This window comes from Podarcis melisellensis (assembly GCF_964234715.1).
Source record: "Podarcis melisellensis genome assembly, chromosome: 8".
Lineage (NCBI taxonomy): Eukaryota > Metazoa > Chordata > Lepidosauria > Squamata > Lacertidae > Podarcis > Podarcis melisellensis.
In genome coordinates, this window is record NC_138540.1 from 67,901,464 (window position 1) to 67,917,814 (window position 16,351).

The window sequence follows — 16,351 nt, forward strand, 5'->3', positions numbered from 1 at the left end:
AGATCAGTTTGCAGATGTTGTTAAGGAAATGCATGGTCTCCTACCCTAAACATTCTCACCATCCATTGGGGGGGGGGGGGAGCTTATTTATCATTTTTTGGTCAAGGGCTAGCTGAAATCAGCTGATAAATTTCCCTCGGAAAGAGAACAATCCCAAACAATGTTTAAGGCATAACAAACGACTCGAAGTCTTCAAAGCAGTGAGGCAAACTTTTTTTTTTATAACCTTGTTTGGCATGTACATACCCAGTGATTCAGGACAGAGGATGAGGCAGGGAGGAGAAAAGTCACCAATTAACTTGCAAGATTTTGACTTTAAAGTGTTTGGGCTTTCTCAGAGCCCAGAACATGAGATTGGCAACAAAACAACAAGAATCTCTTTTAAAAAAATTAAAATTGTTCTACTACCAGGGGTGGGGTGGTGGGTGGTGGTAAATACCGCAGGCAAGGTCTGACGTTTAGCCCCAAAGAGCTCTGAAACTAGCATCTGTGTATAAAAATTATAATCTCGTGACTTTGAAAACTAGACCTGTGCTATTTTAGGAGGCACCAGTTTATTGTTTCTGAAACCTTAGCAATCGTCCCGTTCTTCCCTGCAATTTTACCACCTGTGTTTCCAAGGGAGGCAGGTTTGGGTGGGTTTGGGTGTAGTGAGGAGTACCAGCCCCCACCAACCAACCCCCCCGCCCCATTGCAATCCTAAGTCTTTTTTCCATTTCTAGGCAAATAGTTCTTTTCACACACAGAGTGGGGGAAGTTGAAGAGGGGATCTATATAAGGCAAGAATTGAGCAGGCCCTTGAGAAGGAAATCAATCTGTTCAGCAGCATCTCAAAGGCATCTCTCCTCTGGCAGGAGACTTGGGCTTGGCCACTGGCAGACTGACTAAGCAGCCGCTGCTGCAAAACGTTCTATATACACGTTCGCTCCTGGCAACACCAGGCATGACATGGCAAATCCCAACAGCACGCGCCGTCTTCCAATGCAGAGTCAGTTTCCGCAACCCGTTTCTGCAACAACCTCCCTACTCAAGCCACTGATAGGCTCCTTCGCTGGCTCCAACAGCCTATCAGAAGACTCGCCCCGGCTTTCCAGTTTTGCATAGTTGACCAGGCCAATGTGGTCGAGTCTAGGCCAGCTCCTGTGCTTCCTGTCTTTGACTGGCGCCACTAACACTACCCCTGGCTGGCCGAGATCCAGGGACTTGGAGTGACCCGCATTAGGGATCTGAGTGTCCGAGCTGAATCCCCTCTTTGTGCATTCAGGGTTCAGCAGTCTTTCCACCGAGGTGGCTGAGGAAGGCTCAACATTATCCATATCAATAACCACATGGCTGCCTCTGAGCTCGCCTCTCTGGGGAGCCATGGCATTGCACCCGGGGAGGACGGTCCACGAGAGCCTCAACACCTCGTCTTGCTCCTCTGGCAAGCGGAGGCAATTGCCTTCCAGGTCCCGGATGGCTGCTCGAGAAACTCGCTGGCTTTCAAGGAGACAGTTGTTGAGTTTAATGAGAGGCAGAGACAGGGCATTGACGGCTGAGATGACTGACTCCGCGCCGTGGGCAAAAGGGAGGCCGCGGTTATCTGGCACGGCGTTGCCAGAATCCGAGCGGACGCTCAGGAGGGAAAGGGACGGCGAGACACTCTTGTGGAACTGGGTGGTGGCCTGTAGCCTGTTTGAGTCGTAAGCATTGGGCCACTTGGCGGCTGGGCTGGAGCAAGACTGGAAGCCGCTGGAGGAGAGGTCCACCTCATAGCAACCTTCCACACAGTCTGCATTCACCTGGAGGGAGGACAAGGTAGGCCTCCTCTGAAAGTAGCTGCTTGCCTGGCTGGTGTCCTGTGGGAGCCTCAGACTCATGGAGTAGAGCTCTCTCTGCATCAGCAAGCGGGTCTCCATGTCTCTGTTCTCGTACAGCATGGTGTTGGCACAGATGAAGATGAAGAGGCCGATGCCCATGATGACAGGCCCAATGAGCTTCAGCTTCTCGCTGTGAGGTAAGGGGCGAGGGTGGGCCAAGGCCTTCACTTCCTTCTTGATCTCATCGGTGGCGCTGGCGTTGCCCGGCCGGCTGCCTCCTCCGGACCTGGCACGGTGAGGCCAGTAGCCAATGACAGCAATGGTCATGCCCACCAGCACCACAGAGACGCCCACCATCACAAAGGCTCCCGAGGTAGAGCGCATGCGCAGCTGGCCCTTCACGGTCACCTCGGAGGGGGCCTTGCGCCGGAACCTGCGCCGGTGCCATCGGGAAGGGGCGCTGGGGGGTGTTGTGGGTGCGTTTCCTGAAGGGGGCTGGTTCTTCATGGCTCTTGCGGCTTCAGCAGGGCCTCCGGCTGTCACCATCCCCACGTCGTCCACCAGCCATCTTGACAACAAAGAGAGAAGGCGTTAAGGAGAGGGAGGCATGGGAAAAAAGCAGAGGTGACTTGTCCAAACTCTCCCTCCACTGGGAAATAGTAGCAATAATACACTCTTACCCCAGCCTGCTTCCTGGCACATAGGAATCTGCCTTCTACCAGTTCAGATGATTGATCTGCCTAGCTCAACATTAGGATGGGGAATGTGTGGCCCTCCGGATGTTGTTGGACTACAACTCCCATCAGCCCCAGCCAGAGTGATCAATGGTAAGCAGTGATGGAAGTTGTAGTCAAAAACATCTGGAGGGACCTGTCCTTGGTCTACACTGACTGGCAGCAGTTATTATTATTAATACCACCACCAATCTTTATTACGGTCCAGAGACCAATTTATATATCGCCCTATACCCAGACGTCTCAGGGTGGTTCACAGAACAAAATCAAAATATAAAACCGCAAAATATATAATCAAAATAAAAAAACAACAACCCAATAACCCCGAGGGTCTTTTCCAGTCCTAGGTGGATATGTCAGGGATTGAACTTGCTACCTTCTGGATTCCCAGGTGCTCCACCACTGAGCTATAGAGCATCTTAATGTCAGGGCTGTGGGTTTGAGCCCCACATTGGGTAAAGGTTTCCTGCATTGCAGGGGGTTGGACTAGATGATCCTCAGGGTCCCTTCCAACTCTGCGATCCTATGGCACTTCCCTTTCCTTTGGCAAAGTTTATCCTAATCTCCCCAAACACGGTGTCCTCAAGGTGCCCTGTCCCTAAAGTACAATCCTCCCCCAATATTCCCAGGTCATGGTTTGAAGGCATGTGATGCTGCCACCTTCTTGAAGCTAAGCAAGTCCTGAACTGCTCATTGCCTGGAGGGAAAACCACAGTGGAACACAAAGCATAAACCACCTTTATTTCTATGACTAAAGAAACATGGGATATAATATACACATTATCTCTGCATATCATGCATAATATATAAATATATAAATAACAGTGCAATAAATAGACTCCATTTTAAAAGGTACTTTTTTATGTTGCTGCATCCCCCAAGAAGAGATTTACAAACTGAAACTTCTCTAGGCTTATGTTTTAAACATAAAGGCAAGTTCTCTGCAGAATCTTTGCATATAAGGCCATCCGCCCACCAGCCCCCCCCATCAATTTACCCAATCCACCAAACAGAGAAGAGGTGCTGCAATGCCAGCAGAATGAAATAGCAAAAAAGCTCAGGCAAGTGAGCCAAGCTGCGTTTTACAGGAGGGAAGTGAGGGGAGTCACTGGCCAAACTAACCTATGAGGAATGTCCTTCCCAAATGCAGCAACCAACCAGACCGTACCAGCAAAACTCAACAGGTGGCATATATCTATGCCATTCGATGATCATAGTTAAGAGGAACTACAGTGTGTTGGGACTTAAGCAACACAGCAAGCTGCAGTTGGTCTAAATCAGAAACGAAGCCTTCCAGACCTCCTTGCACCTGATCTATACCGGAGAAGATATAGGTGTGGGTGGGTGTGTAAACTCAGGGTTACCTAGACTCATTCACGTAACACTAATTATGGTTAAGTATTACAACTGAACCAACACATTCTAATTAATAAATTTCAAGAGTGGGTCCTATTTTACTTGTTTGGGACTCAAAGTGGATCTTGGATCAGAAGCCATCGGGGCACCACTTTGTTCTATTCAAGAGGCATAAGGAGTACCAGCAAATCCAACAGAAAACTCCTTTCCATGTTCTTCATTTGAAGGTATTATGAGTCTCCCAGGAAGGAACTAAGTGTTTGAACTTTAGAATGGAAATAGTGTTCTTGTCCCAAACTGTCAACCTACGACAATTTCTAGGAAGGAGTTTTTTTATTTATATATAGAGAGAAAAGATGTCAGGGAGAGGCAAGATAACATTTCAAACTCAGCTAATCCTTTGGCAACATGAATTTAAGCCCTTCCTCTTGACGGAGCAACCCCCTGTGGCTAACCTTTGTCTCTTCCAGGTGCCAGCCAGCAGGAAAAAAAATCCATCATAACAGGCGTTTCTAAGCTTGCCTTCAAATTTTCCAGAGATTATTCCCCGCTGCCTGCCCCACTTCAGCTTGCAGTGGCTTGAAATGTGCTTGTCCCGTCAGCCTGCTGCTGAGAATAACTCACTTTAATTACCATCTGAGATGTGACCTACCTTAAACCGTTACAGTAAGCTGCTTAATCTCCTGCTGACAAGGTAGGTGGTACCAGCCCTTCCAAACTTTTCCTTTTTGCAAAACCCATGAGGCGCCCTTGCAAATTACAATCACATGTTGTTGGGTCAAGCAGGGACAGCCTCTTCCTTGAAAGATTTCACCGTCAAGGGGTCCTCGGCGTCAGGGTCCAAGCATCGCCATGAGGGGGGCTCAGATTCAGCCAACTCACAGGCCACCCCCATTGGTGTAGGCGGCTCTCAGTGCCTGCTTCTATACTGCCCTGCCTCTTCTCAGACTCCTCTCATAGTTTTCTCCTGTTCCAAATGCACGCAGGAGGATGCAATCGCAAAATCTGCCAGGGCCCTTTCAGGCTGCGGCCACCAACTGTGGGCGCTGGTCACAAAATGGCTGCTGCGGTGTTTATGGCCCAACACAAAATGGATGCCGTGGCAGGGCACAGCGGAATGCAACATGGCTGCCGTGCCCAAAATAACTGCCACATGTAAAAGAGTGGGCGGGGGAGCAGGACCACAAAATGGACGCAGGTATGCCCCCCCCCTCCGTTAACAGAAAAGGCAACTATATCAGCCACCACTGCACTAACTCACCCCCTGGGTATTGTGGAAGAGTTCATGGTCTTCTAGTGTTCCCAGTCATTTCAATGGAGCTTGAGCAGGGGAGCTTGCCACAGGGCACTATCCAAGCCACTGAAATAAACAAGCCAATGAAAGCTCTGGTACAATTCCTGTTTGTTTCAGGAGGACTTGCCGTTGGGATTACGCCTCGTGGCAATAAACTGTTGTATAGCTATTAACCATCACACACTCAGCTGGTCCTCTTTTGCAAAGAACAGCCTTGAATGCTTGACTTTAAGTTTCCCTGCAAACTCTGGTCAAAGTCTATCTTGATTTCTGACTTTCCTGGCCAGCAATGAGTCAGCCTCACCATTTCCTCTCTAGGGCTGGGCGATAAATCAATATATTGTCCCAAACTGGTTTGAAGTCCATATAGTGTTATTGGTTTCATAATTTTTGACCTGGCAATATATTGTGAATCATGATGTTTGTGTGTGCTATGCAAAAATCACAATGTGGGGGAAACCCGAAGCCAGCCAATGCCTCTACATAAAAAAGGTAAAGACCCCTGACCGTTAAGTCCAGTCACGAATGACTCTGGGATTGCGGCGCTCATCTTGCTTTACTGGCCGAGGGAGCCAACATTTGTCTGCAGACAGTTTTTCTGGGTCATGTGGTCAGCATGACTAAGCCGCTTCTGGCAAACCAGAGCAGCGCACGGAAACGCCGTTTACCTTCCTGCCGGAGCAGTACCTATTTATCTACTTGCACTTTGTGCTTTTGAATTGCTAGGTTGGCAGGAACTGGGACGAGCAATGGGAGCTCACCCTGTCGTGGGGATTTGAACCGCCGACCTTCTGATCGGCAAGCCCTAGGCTCTGTGGTTTAGACCACAGCGCCACCAGCGTCTCTACATATTTCAGACATCGTGATATATTGGTAATATATCACGATATTTAGCTGGTGACATATCACAATGCTGAAAACCCGATATTGCCCAACCCTATTCCCCTCGTAGACCACTGAAGTTGTGTTTACACTATTCCACTATGGAGAGGAGCAACCACTTTGGACAGCCGTAGTGCTGAACTGTGGGAAACAGGAGGGCAAATCCAAGTACTCTGATCTCCACTTAAGGTCCTCCTTTAATGTTATGATGTCTAAATACATGGAAAGGGCTGAGACCAGGTCCCTAGGCACACAAACCAAAGGTTGAGAGGTCAAGATCAAGGAAGGATATAGTTAGCTAACTCTGGTGCAAAAAATAACATGCACAGACTTTCAATTTGGCCCCATGCTAAAAGGCAGTGTTCACATGTCATCTGAAAGCAACCTCGATTCGTCTGGCATCAGCCAAAGTTGAATTTAAAAAGCTGAGGAAAAAGGGAACACAAAGCAGAGCTAGGAAAGGCTGTTCTTTGTATGGAGTTCAAGAGCATGGCTTTATTATTAGAATTCCCAAGAAAGGTTGCGTAAGATATATATGTCTAGGACTCTTTGACATTGTCGCTCAAGTTAACTGATTAATTCTATACTTTACAGCAAGGCACATTCGACTTAGCTAAATATAAAATCAGCAAAGGAGGTTGCTTTCAATGACCATTTGTGATCCAGTTCCATAATCTACCCACCTCCTATTAAAAAGAACTCTTCCACTCGCCCCTGCCCCAACCACCTCATTTCAATTTTGGGGAGGTGGGGGTGGCGCTAAGGCTTGTGACAGCTCAAGGGAAGAGAAATGCTCCAGAAATTTATGTGTTATTAGCATCATAGAACATTATGACAGCTCAGTGCCTTGGCTGGGACTCTGAGAGTTTAAGCTTTCAGGTTTTGTAAGATAGCATTTTTCTTTTCTTTTTTTTAATAAAATGGAATTATTTCCCTAACTCAATGTATCAGAGTTTTGATAGCTGAGCTACACTGGCGTACCATTGGGGTGCGGGAGAACCTTCAGATTTATATACAAAACTGGAGAGGATCTAGGAGCGTTTGGAACTTGCAACAATTTCACCCAAGCAGGAGTTTAATAGCTATTTAGATTCCTCAACAGCAGGGCTGGGGAAGTTCAGGCACTCCAGATGTTGCTGGCCATGCTAGCTGGGGCTGATGGGAATGGAAGCCCAAAACGTCTGGAGGGCCACAGGTTTCCCAGTCCTGCTCTATATAGCAAGATGAAGGGAACTGGATTGGGCTGGTGGACCTGATCCCTGGGCAGATCAGCTGACTTTTGATGCTTGCATAAATCCATCTGTGGCTCTTTGTTGCAGAGGTCAAGACAAAGGAAGGTGACTATTAATCTAACTCCAGTGCACTTCTCAACACAGATAAACGCACCAACCTCAAACCTTCAAAACCATTCTACCTAATGTTTTGCAATCCTGGAAATAAGTGAGCAAAGTTCTGAGCCCTGGGGTACACTGTTTCTGAGTGGGCTTCAAGAAAAATGCAAAGTTCTGAAGCACTTGTATGATGGTTTGCAAGAATCTCTCTCACTTGCTCGCCAGTAAGTGTTTGTGTGTGTGTGTGCCCCTAGTTCTCCATGCTGCTTTTAACAAGTCTGGAGAGGTAGACAAGAAGCTTTCCCTCTGTTTTGTTGTGTCTCTTATCTCCCGGGACTGATTACACTGAGGCTGCTATCCTATGGCTGCTCAGCCAAATGGTTGGAATTGAACACAGGAATTGCTAAGGGGATAGGCCTGCTCAAACAGTGCTTCTCTCCTAGGAAGCTCCTAGGAGCCAAATGCTCCCATGGGAATCCCTCCTCCCCTAGATGACATTGGCCTGTGGAAACGAGCCTACCTACATCCATCCTAGATCAATAGCAGAAGGGGTTAGATTTGATATGGAACAAAAGGAAGACATAAGGGGAATAAGCACATCCCATATTTACAGTCTGGTGGGTCAGAGGAGGAGACAGACTTGATATGTAGTTTAGCCTGGAAAAGAGGAGACTGAGAGGAGATACAGTAGCCATCTTCAAATAGATCAAGAGCTGTCACATAAAAAAAGGGAATAAGCTTATTTTCTCCCGCTCAGGAGGGTAGGACTCGAACCAATGGATTCAACTTACAAAAAAGGAGATTCCAACTAAACACCAGGAGGAACTTTTGGACAGTAAGAGCTTTTCAATAGTGGGATGGTCTCCCTTGGGAGGTTGTGGACTCTTCTTCCTTGGAGGTTTTTAAGCAGAGGTTGGATGGCCATCTGTCATGGATGTTTTAGCTGAGATTCCTGCATTGCAGGGGGTTGGACTAGATGACCCTCGGGGTCCCTTCCAACTCTATAATTCTAGGATTCTATGGCAGAGCTCCAAAGGTCTCCAAAGCCTGCTGGTGTAAATTTCAAGGATACACGTAGCTCCATCTATCCATATGCTGTAGGGCAGGGATGGGGAGCCTGGTTCTCCTTCCAGATGTTTCTGGGCTCCAACTCCCATCATCCCTGACCACTGGCCATGGAGACTGGGGGTGATGGGAGCCTGACAACATCTGGCAGGCCACAGGTTTCCCATCTCTGGCCAAGGGAATGTCCAAAATCAACATCAGGACATTCCCACCCCCAAGAAGTTTCTTAAACTAATTAGTTCTAATTTGACTTTTCCTTGCGCTCTGTGATGTGGTTACCATCACGCAGGACCTAAGAGTTCACTAATGTGTGTGAATGATGGTGGCACGCTTTGCAGAAATGCAAAAAGCAATGCATTCCAGAAGGATGGTTGCATTGTGCCAGCTATGGAGTCTCCAGTCTGGACCACAGTGATCCTACTCAATTGAAAAGCACAGCGGCCAGAAATTTAAAAAAATAATAATCAAACGTTGCAGCCAAATGTAATCATGTTGCACACATGGGATGCCATTGGCAACGTAGTACTTAGCTAATGATACCAATAATAAAAACAAAAAATATTATTCACATATCAAGCAACAGCACTTTTCTATACGTAAATACTGCTGTTTGCAGCATTTCCTTTACATTTTTTTCCTATCACATTTTAAGGAGATTTTATTGATGGTTAATCCACAGACCACACACCACTGGTCATCACTGTCCTCTCTTTATAGACACCTGCTGAAACTTTTTCTGTTTTGGAAGGCCCATACAGACATATGATTTGGTTCTCTCTGTCCTTAAATTTACATCATATGTTTTCTTGAGTTTTACTGTTTTTTAGATGGTTTGCTTTAAATAGGTTTCTGTTTTAGTTTTGGTTGTTTTTTAAGTACTCTGGGCTCCTTTGCGAGGAAGGGCAAGAGATACATTTAATAAACACCACCTAGTACTTCTGTAACAGTATGGAAGGGTCGATACCTGCGTCTGCTTCCTCTCCTCCATCCCATCTTCCCTCCCTATCCTTTCCCCCTTTTGTGATGCGTCTAACATCTACTAAATGGGAAGGTCTTATTTTGAGCTACAAATGGCTTTGAGTGCATTGGCAGAAAGGCAAATATATAAATGTAGCTACGGAAAGCAGCATAATGTATGCCTAATGATGTAGGTAATGAACACAGGACATCCCGGGCAAGATGGTAACTGTGCTGGCCGACGCTCCATTGAGATTCAACAGGGTTTTTAGTTGGAGTTTTTAAGTGCAATTTCTCTGACGTTTGCAGCTTTATAGCGACTACTTGCACCTTTGCTCCAAAGCCTGACTGCATTACTGGGCAATTAGTGCGGTATTCTGCTTTTTAAAAAACATTAATTTTTTACATTTGGTATGGAGATGTTTCCTCCTCCAAGCTGATGGGCATTAATCAGGTATCTAGGAGCACGAGAAATATACAACGCCATTGGGGTTCTCGACAGAGCCTTCGCTCCCTACTAGCCTTGCGTCTGATCATGTGCATTAGCATACTCAGCAGATTCTTCTCAAGAGGGAAGGCTAGCTATTTTTGGAAAACTGAGACCTCTTTGCAACATGACAGCTACGAGGAAACACTTAAGATTTCTCGGAACCGAACCATTCTCGAAACTGCTTCAAGGTACCAGTTATACAGTGGAGACCCTAGAAAGGTTGAGCAAGTGCGCATCTGTGATTCCGACTGCCGAGATACCAACTCAGCAGTCGGAATAAATTATACCAGTCGGAAGAAAAGGGTACATTTCCAGTGATCTTTCCTGGTGAGAAAACATAAATAAATCTTGGGGTTTTGGAATTTGCCTGCTTGGCACCAGCAGAATGTGAAACAGGCAACATGGAGCAATGCAGCCAGACCCCCACAGAGCCCTTTAAAAATCCAGTCCTTACTTGTGTAATTTGGGGGAATGGATGTAGCTCAGAGCTTGTATGTCGCAAGAAGAGGAGTTTGGACTTGATATCCCGCCTTTCACTCCCGTTAAGGCAGCGATTCTCAACTTGTGGGTCACCAGATGTTGTTGGACTACAACTCCTATCATCCCTGAACTCTGGCCTTGCTAGCTAGCGGTGATGGGAGTTGTAGTTCAACAACATCTGGGATGAGAAAGGCTGCCTTAAGGAGTCTCAAAGCAGCTAACAATCTCCTTTCCCTTCCTCCCCCACAACAAACACTCTGTGAGGTGAGTGAGGCTGAGAGACTTCAGAGAAGTGTGACTAGCCCAAGGTCACCCAGCAGCTGCATGTGGAGGAGCAGGGAAGCGAACCTGGTTCACCAGATTACGAGTCCACCACTCTTAACCACTACACCACACAAGTTCCATCCTTGGTAGCTCAGACTGAACCTCTGAAGCGCTGTTGCCAGTCGGGGTAGACAGTACTGAAGTGGAGGGGCAAATGCATCTGACTCAATATAAGGCAGCTTCCCATCAACTCCTGCTAACAAGCTCATCCGTCAGGGATGATGGCAGCTGGAGTGCAACAACAACTGGAAGATGGCAGATTCCTCACCTCTGCTCTAAAAGTAAAAAAAAAGGTAAAGGACCCCTAGACAGTTAAGTCCAGTCAAAGGTCACTATGGGGTTGTGGCGCTCATCTCGCTTTCAGGCCGAGGGAGCCGGTGTTTGTCCACAGACAGCTTTCCGGTTCAAGTGGCCTGAATACATAACATGACTAAACGACTTCTGGCACAACAGAACACCATGACAGAAACCAGAACGCACAGAAACACCGTTTACCTTCCCGCCAGAGCTGTACCTATTTATCCACACTTGCACTGGCATGCTTTCGAACTGCTAGGTTGGCAGGAGCTGGGACAGAGCAATGGGAGCTCACCCTGTTGCAGGGATTTGAACCGCTGACCTTCTGATCGGCATGCCCAAGAGGCTCAGTGGTTTAGACCAGTGTTTCCCAAACTTGGGTCTCCAGCTGTTTTTGGACTACAACTCCCATCATTCCTAGCTAGCAAGACCAGTAGCCAGGGATGATGGGAATTGTAGTCTGAAAACAACTGGAGACACCAGGTTGGGAAACACTGGTTTAGACCACAGTGCCACCTACATCCTCTGCTCTACTGCAGTGGTAGCACGTAGAGCTACCAGCATGAAAGCGGCAGAGATGGGTGTTGCCTGATCCACATCTGGTAGTGAGAGGGGAGAGGGGAACGTGCTGCCGAAAGTGGGTGGCTCTACATCAGGGATGGGGATGGGATCATCCAATCTGATCCCCTGCATTGCTGAAACATTAATTCAGAAACAAAGGCATGCCAGAGGACATAGAAAACATTATTTTTCAACTACATGGCAAGTAAGGTCACAGTGCAGCTCCACCAGATTGAAAACAGCAAACCTCCTGTCCAAATGTCTTTATGTGACCAAATATTAAAAAGTACGAGGAGTCAAAAGGTGGCCTTACACTCCTCCCTAGTTGTTGCAGGCTCAGCTAATTCTGATAACATACTTTCTAGCGAGGCATCATCACCCCTGAAACTGGCAGCTACGGAAAAGGCAGCAGCAGCAGCTCTGAACTCTTGACTGCGACTGCACTCAGTTCTCTACTCACCTCCTTCTGTGGAGTTGGAGAAGAATCTTAATCATAGGCTGCACCGAGATAGGGGGGGTTTAAAAATAGCCCCCTTTCAACACAGCCTTCTTGTGTCACCTACACTGTAGGGGTGAGGAGGGAACAGCCCTCAAGGACTCCTTGCCCCACTGATATTCCTGCCAATCTTTTACATCGCCATGCTTCAGAAATCCTAAAAATGGAAGGCCCTCCCAGATCTTCTTGGAACAATAATTTACTTAAGCACTCAGACACAAATCCATCAATTTCTGATGTCCTGGTGTGTGTTTCAGTGCTTCTGTAGCCAAAACAGCACCACCCATACCCCAAAAAGAGGTTTCAGGAAGCTTGGGGGGGGGACAGACAAACAAAAGACACTGGGGGCAGAGGGAGAAACTAAGGAGGGGAAATTCAAAAATAGCCCGGTGAAGGCTGAGCATGCTCAGTAGCCACAGAATGTTGAGGGGTGTTTATTTTGGAGGGGATGGTGACAGAAAGTAGATGGGAACACACTGGAAGATTCTGGAAGAAGGGGTGACTGGCAGGCTAGAATCTTAAATAGCAAACCACAGTATTTGTTGCAGATCCCATGTCACTGCATGACCTGGTCACACCTGGAGGCTATGCAATGTGCATGTGTGAGAGAGGACCCTGGTCCAATCAAGGACACCTCCATGCATGGAGGAACTATGCACCCACTGTGAAGGAATAGGACTTTCAGCCATTTTGTGTTGACTGTGGCCATTGGCCATGCTGACGATAGCTGATGGGTGTTGGAGTCCAACAGCATCTAGTGGCTCACAGGTTCCCCAATCCCTTCACTAATACAAGAAGTCAAGCCCTCTCCAGTTCTCCAGTGAAGTTAGAAGCCGTTAAGAGATAAAGCACTTTCCCTCACGTTTGTGCTGGGGTCTGGAGAATGTAAGAGCTGGAGTCTCTTCCAAGCAAACTGAGAGGCTTCTGCCGCTTCTTACCATGTCAAATTCACCGAGAGCTCAGGGAACAGGGTCTGGGTGCTCCTAGGTGCCATGTTCACCAGAGGACCTAAGGCAGAGGCCTGCCCATTTACTTCAAAACAGTAGAAATCAGTGGGATGTGCTCAAAGCTAGCCTTTTGAGATCAAGGCTGTGTGCACCTTGGCAGCTTCAAATACAGTGAGGTTGCTGTGTTTCAAGTCACATTTTTACATTGCTATGCACACCAAGGAGAAGGCAGAGGTGTCATCACTTGATGCACATTACCTGATCTGTTTCCTGTGCCTGTGACTTCCCCTGCCTGAATGTCTATTCATGGTAGCTGTCATCGGCACATGTGCAATCACTGTTTCAAGTACACACACCTCAGCTTAGGTTTTCAAATCGAATGGAAGCTCAAATCGAACAGCAGCGTTTCTCGAGAAACTACAGGATACAGGTGGATTGTGGCCAATGCCAAGCACACTCGGTTTCAAACACCAGCAGTGGGTGTGCACTGGATCAAGATTCAACTGCAATGTGTACACAGCCCAACGTTCCGACTTGAAGGGAGGTTTATTTTGATCAGAATGTCAAGCAGATTGCAAAATCAGCAGGTGAGGAACAGAGAGCTCCTCATCTCCACACTAGCTGCTCAGAGGATAATCGCCCAAAGGTGCAAATCACCTCCAAAGGATGTAAATGGCAACATTCACACTGATTTTAATTTTGGACAGCATCCAAAAATGCAGCACCTGCTGCAACACTCTGGGGCGCCCAGAAGACTCTTTAGTAAAAATGCTACCATCCACCCTACTAGGCTTTGCTTTGAAATCCTTCCTGCTGCCTTCTGTTCCCTGTTACTGTTGTGTAAACAGTGTTGGGCAAGAAACCGGATTAACATTGCAGTATCCTCGGTGGGGGGTCCACCAACTCTCCCGATTCTGTGAAAACGTTCTGAAAAAGATCACAATGTTGTACTGCCATAGCAGTGAGAAGCCATCTTTTTAAAAAATGTGATGGTAAACGACACATAAATTTCCGTGTTCTGCAACAACTTAGAAGAAGATAATTGAAAGGAGATGATGATGAAAAAGATGGAGGTGGGGATCACATTAGCAATAGTTTAGGCAAGTAAAAATAAGTAGCAGAATATCCATAAGCAATTCATAACCAACAGATACAAAATCAGTTGCTTATGCAAATAACATTGTCCCCAGTAATATCTATAAAAATCGAAAGGAGCTGTGGTCCAACTAGCCAAGCATCCTGTTCTCTTAAGGGCCAACCAGATGTCTATGGGAAACCCACAAGCAGGAGCTGAGCGAAACGTTAGTCTCCCCACTTGTGATCTCCCAAAAACTGATTCAGAGGCATATTTCCTGCAACACTGGAGGAAGAACATAGCCTGTAGCCATTGACAGCCTCCACGGATTTGTCTAATCCTTGCATAAAGTCAGTCAAGCCGGCGGTCATCGCCACCTTTTGGGGCAGCAAATCTAACTATGCATTGCGTGAGGAAGCACTTTGCTCCATCCGTCCTGAATCTTCCAACATTCACAGAGATGAATATCGCTTTGTAGCTCATCACATCAGCACATTACAAATATGCTCTGATTTTCCATAAATAGGTGGCTACGTTGTCTAATTTCCTGCGCTCTCACTTTGCTAATTGGCTTCAAAAATGTCTGGTGTTCCAAAAAGGGGAAATGGAGCATGCAAAGGACGGCGCTTTCTTTTTATTTTATTTTGCAGGGTCTCCTACAACATGTCCACATTATGCAGTGCACAGTATTATCCATTGCTGCAATTCCCCCACCCCCTTTAGAAGATGGGTTTCAGTGAGAGGTGCTTATTCATTGCAGCCTCTTACTTCCTGTTGGACATTAACGCCAAGTTTTAGGACCCCTCCAGGAAACTGCCTCCTGCTTCCTCCAGCTCCATCTTGTCTACACTTGCTGGGGTTTCAGGAAGGAGCTTTTTCCCAGCTCTACCTGGAGATGCCAGGGACGGAACCTAGAACCTTCTGCATGCAAGGCTCTACCACTGATCTATAGTCCTCCGCCTAGATCCCCTCCTGGATCAAACTGCAGCTTCAGGTGTGGGAGATTTTCGTCAGGGCTGCGTTCATTGAGGACGGGGGGAGAAAACATAAGATGTGCCTGCTGGATCAGGCCAATGGCCCATCTAGTCCAGCATCCTGTCCTCAGAGCACCCAGCTGTGAGGAAACCAGCAACAGGATCTGAGCACAAGAGCCCTCTCTCCTCCTGTGGTTTCCAAGAAGTGGCATTCAGAAGCATTGCTGCTTCCGACCAAGGAGAGAATTAATCCCCTTGGCCCAGCCCAGCCCAGTCCTGATTGCGCCAGCCTGGGGCTGTTTCCAAAGCAAACCCAGAGAGACTAAATGCGCCCTGAATTGTGTATTCTACAGGCTCACATTAAGCCAAAGGGAAAACCGTAACTGCTTTATTTATAGCTTCTCAAGGCAGCTCAAGATTCAAACACCTACAGACCCAGCAGATGGAAATGGAATGCAAGCATCTAGTCAAGTTCAACGGGAGTAATGTTGCCGTGAGAGTAAAGGAAAGGGCCGCAGTTCCGTGGGAGAGCAACTGCCTTGCATGCAGAAGGTCCCACGTTCAATTCCCAGCATCTCCAGGTGAGGCTCCTACCTGAAACTCTGCCAAAGACTCGCTGCTACTAAGTTAGAGCTGGATGGACCAATGGTCTGAGTCAGTCAGCTAATGATAGCAAATGCCAGCAGGATGCTCGCAAACCGGCCACAGTTAAGAAGGCCAACTTCACTGTTTTTCTCCCAGGCTGCCAAAAAACATTTCAGTCTGGTGCTGAGCAGGGAGGAAAGAGAAAGTGTGGCTGGGGGGGGGGGGGAGAGAGAGAGGCAGTGCTGAGGGCAGGCTGGGAAAAGGCACAAAAGGAGAAACAGTGAGAGTGGTAAGACATCAAAGGCTTGCGTATTTTTCCTGCCTCCGGCACCCAGAGCCAAACTTTTGTTTGCAAGCCCAGCTTCTTCAGAGCCTCCTTTGTAGCCGACCCACTTTGAGTCTTGCCTTCCTACTGCACCGCCGGCTCTGTTCTGCCAAAGCTACAAAGGTCACCCGAACACTTGGCACCTTATGAAGCAAAGTCCTGTTTGGGAAATCCCAGTGTCTGAATAGAGAGTCCAGAGACTGAACATAGACAAAAGACCAAATAGCGGAGCTTTTCGGCCAGGGAGTTGGGGGCTCTCTTTGAACCACCCCAGTCCCCACCTCCAGTGAAACTAAGAACTTGGAACTCTCCTTAGATCAGCTACAATGTGTGAAGTGCTTTCTCTTCCTCTGTGGCTGTTCAGGGTCTCTTGGATAAA

At 47.4% G+C, this 16,351-nt stretch overlaps 1 protein-coding gene across 2 annotated transcripts in view; it reads right to left on the reverse strand.

Moving 5' to 3' along the window:
* Positions 1–201: 201 nt before the first annotated feature.
* TMEM200B (transmembrane protein 200B) overlaps positions 202–16,351 on the reverse strand; it is a 32,655-nt gene continuing 16,505 nt past the window's right edge. The window contains exons 3-4 of one of the 2 annotated variants that reach the window (XM_081921611.1): positions 4,542–4,856; positions 202–2,367 (exon numbers count right to left, since the gene is read on the reverse strand). In XM_081921611.1, the coding sequence (XP_081777737.1) occupies positions 990–2,345 (1,356 nt within the window). In that variant the 5' untranslated portion in view covers positions 2,346–2,367; positions 4,542–4,856 and the 3' untranslated portion in view covers positions 202–989. The remainder of the gene's footprint in view (positions 2,368–4,541; positions 4,857–16,351) is intronic. The other variant, XM_081921610.1, reaches the window with a different exon arrangement.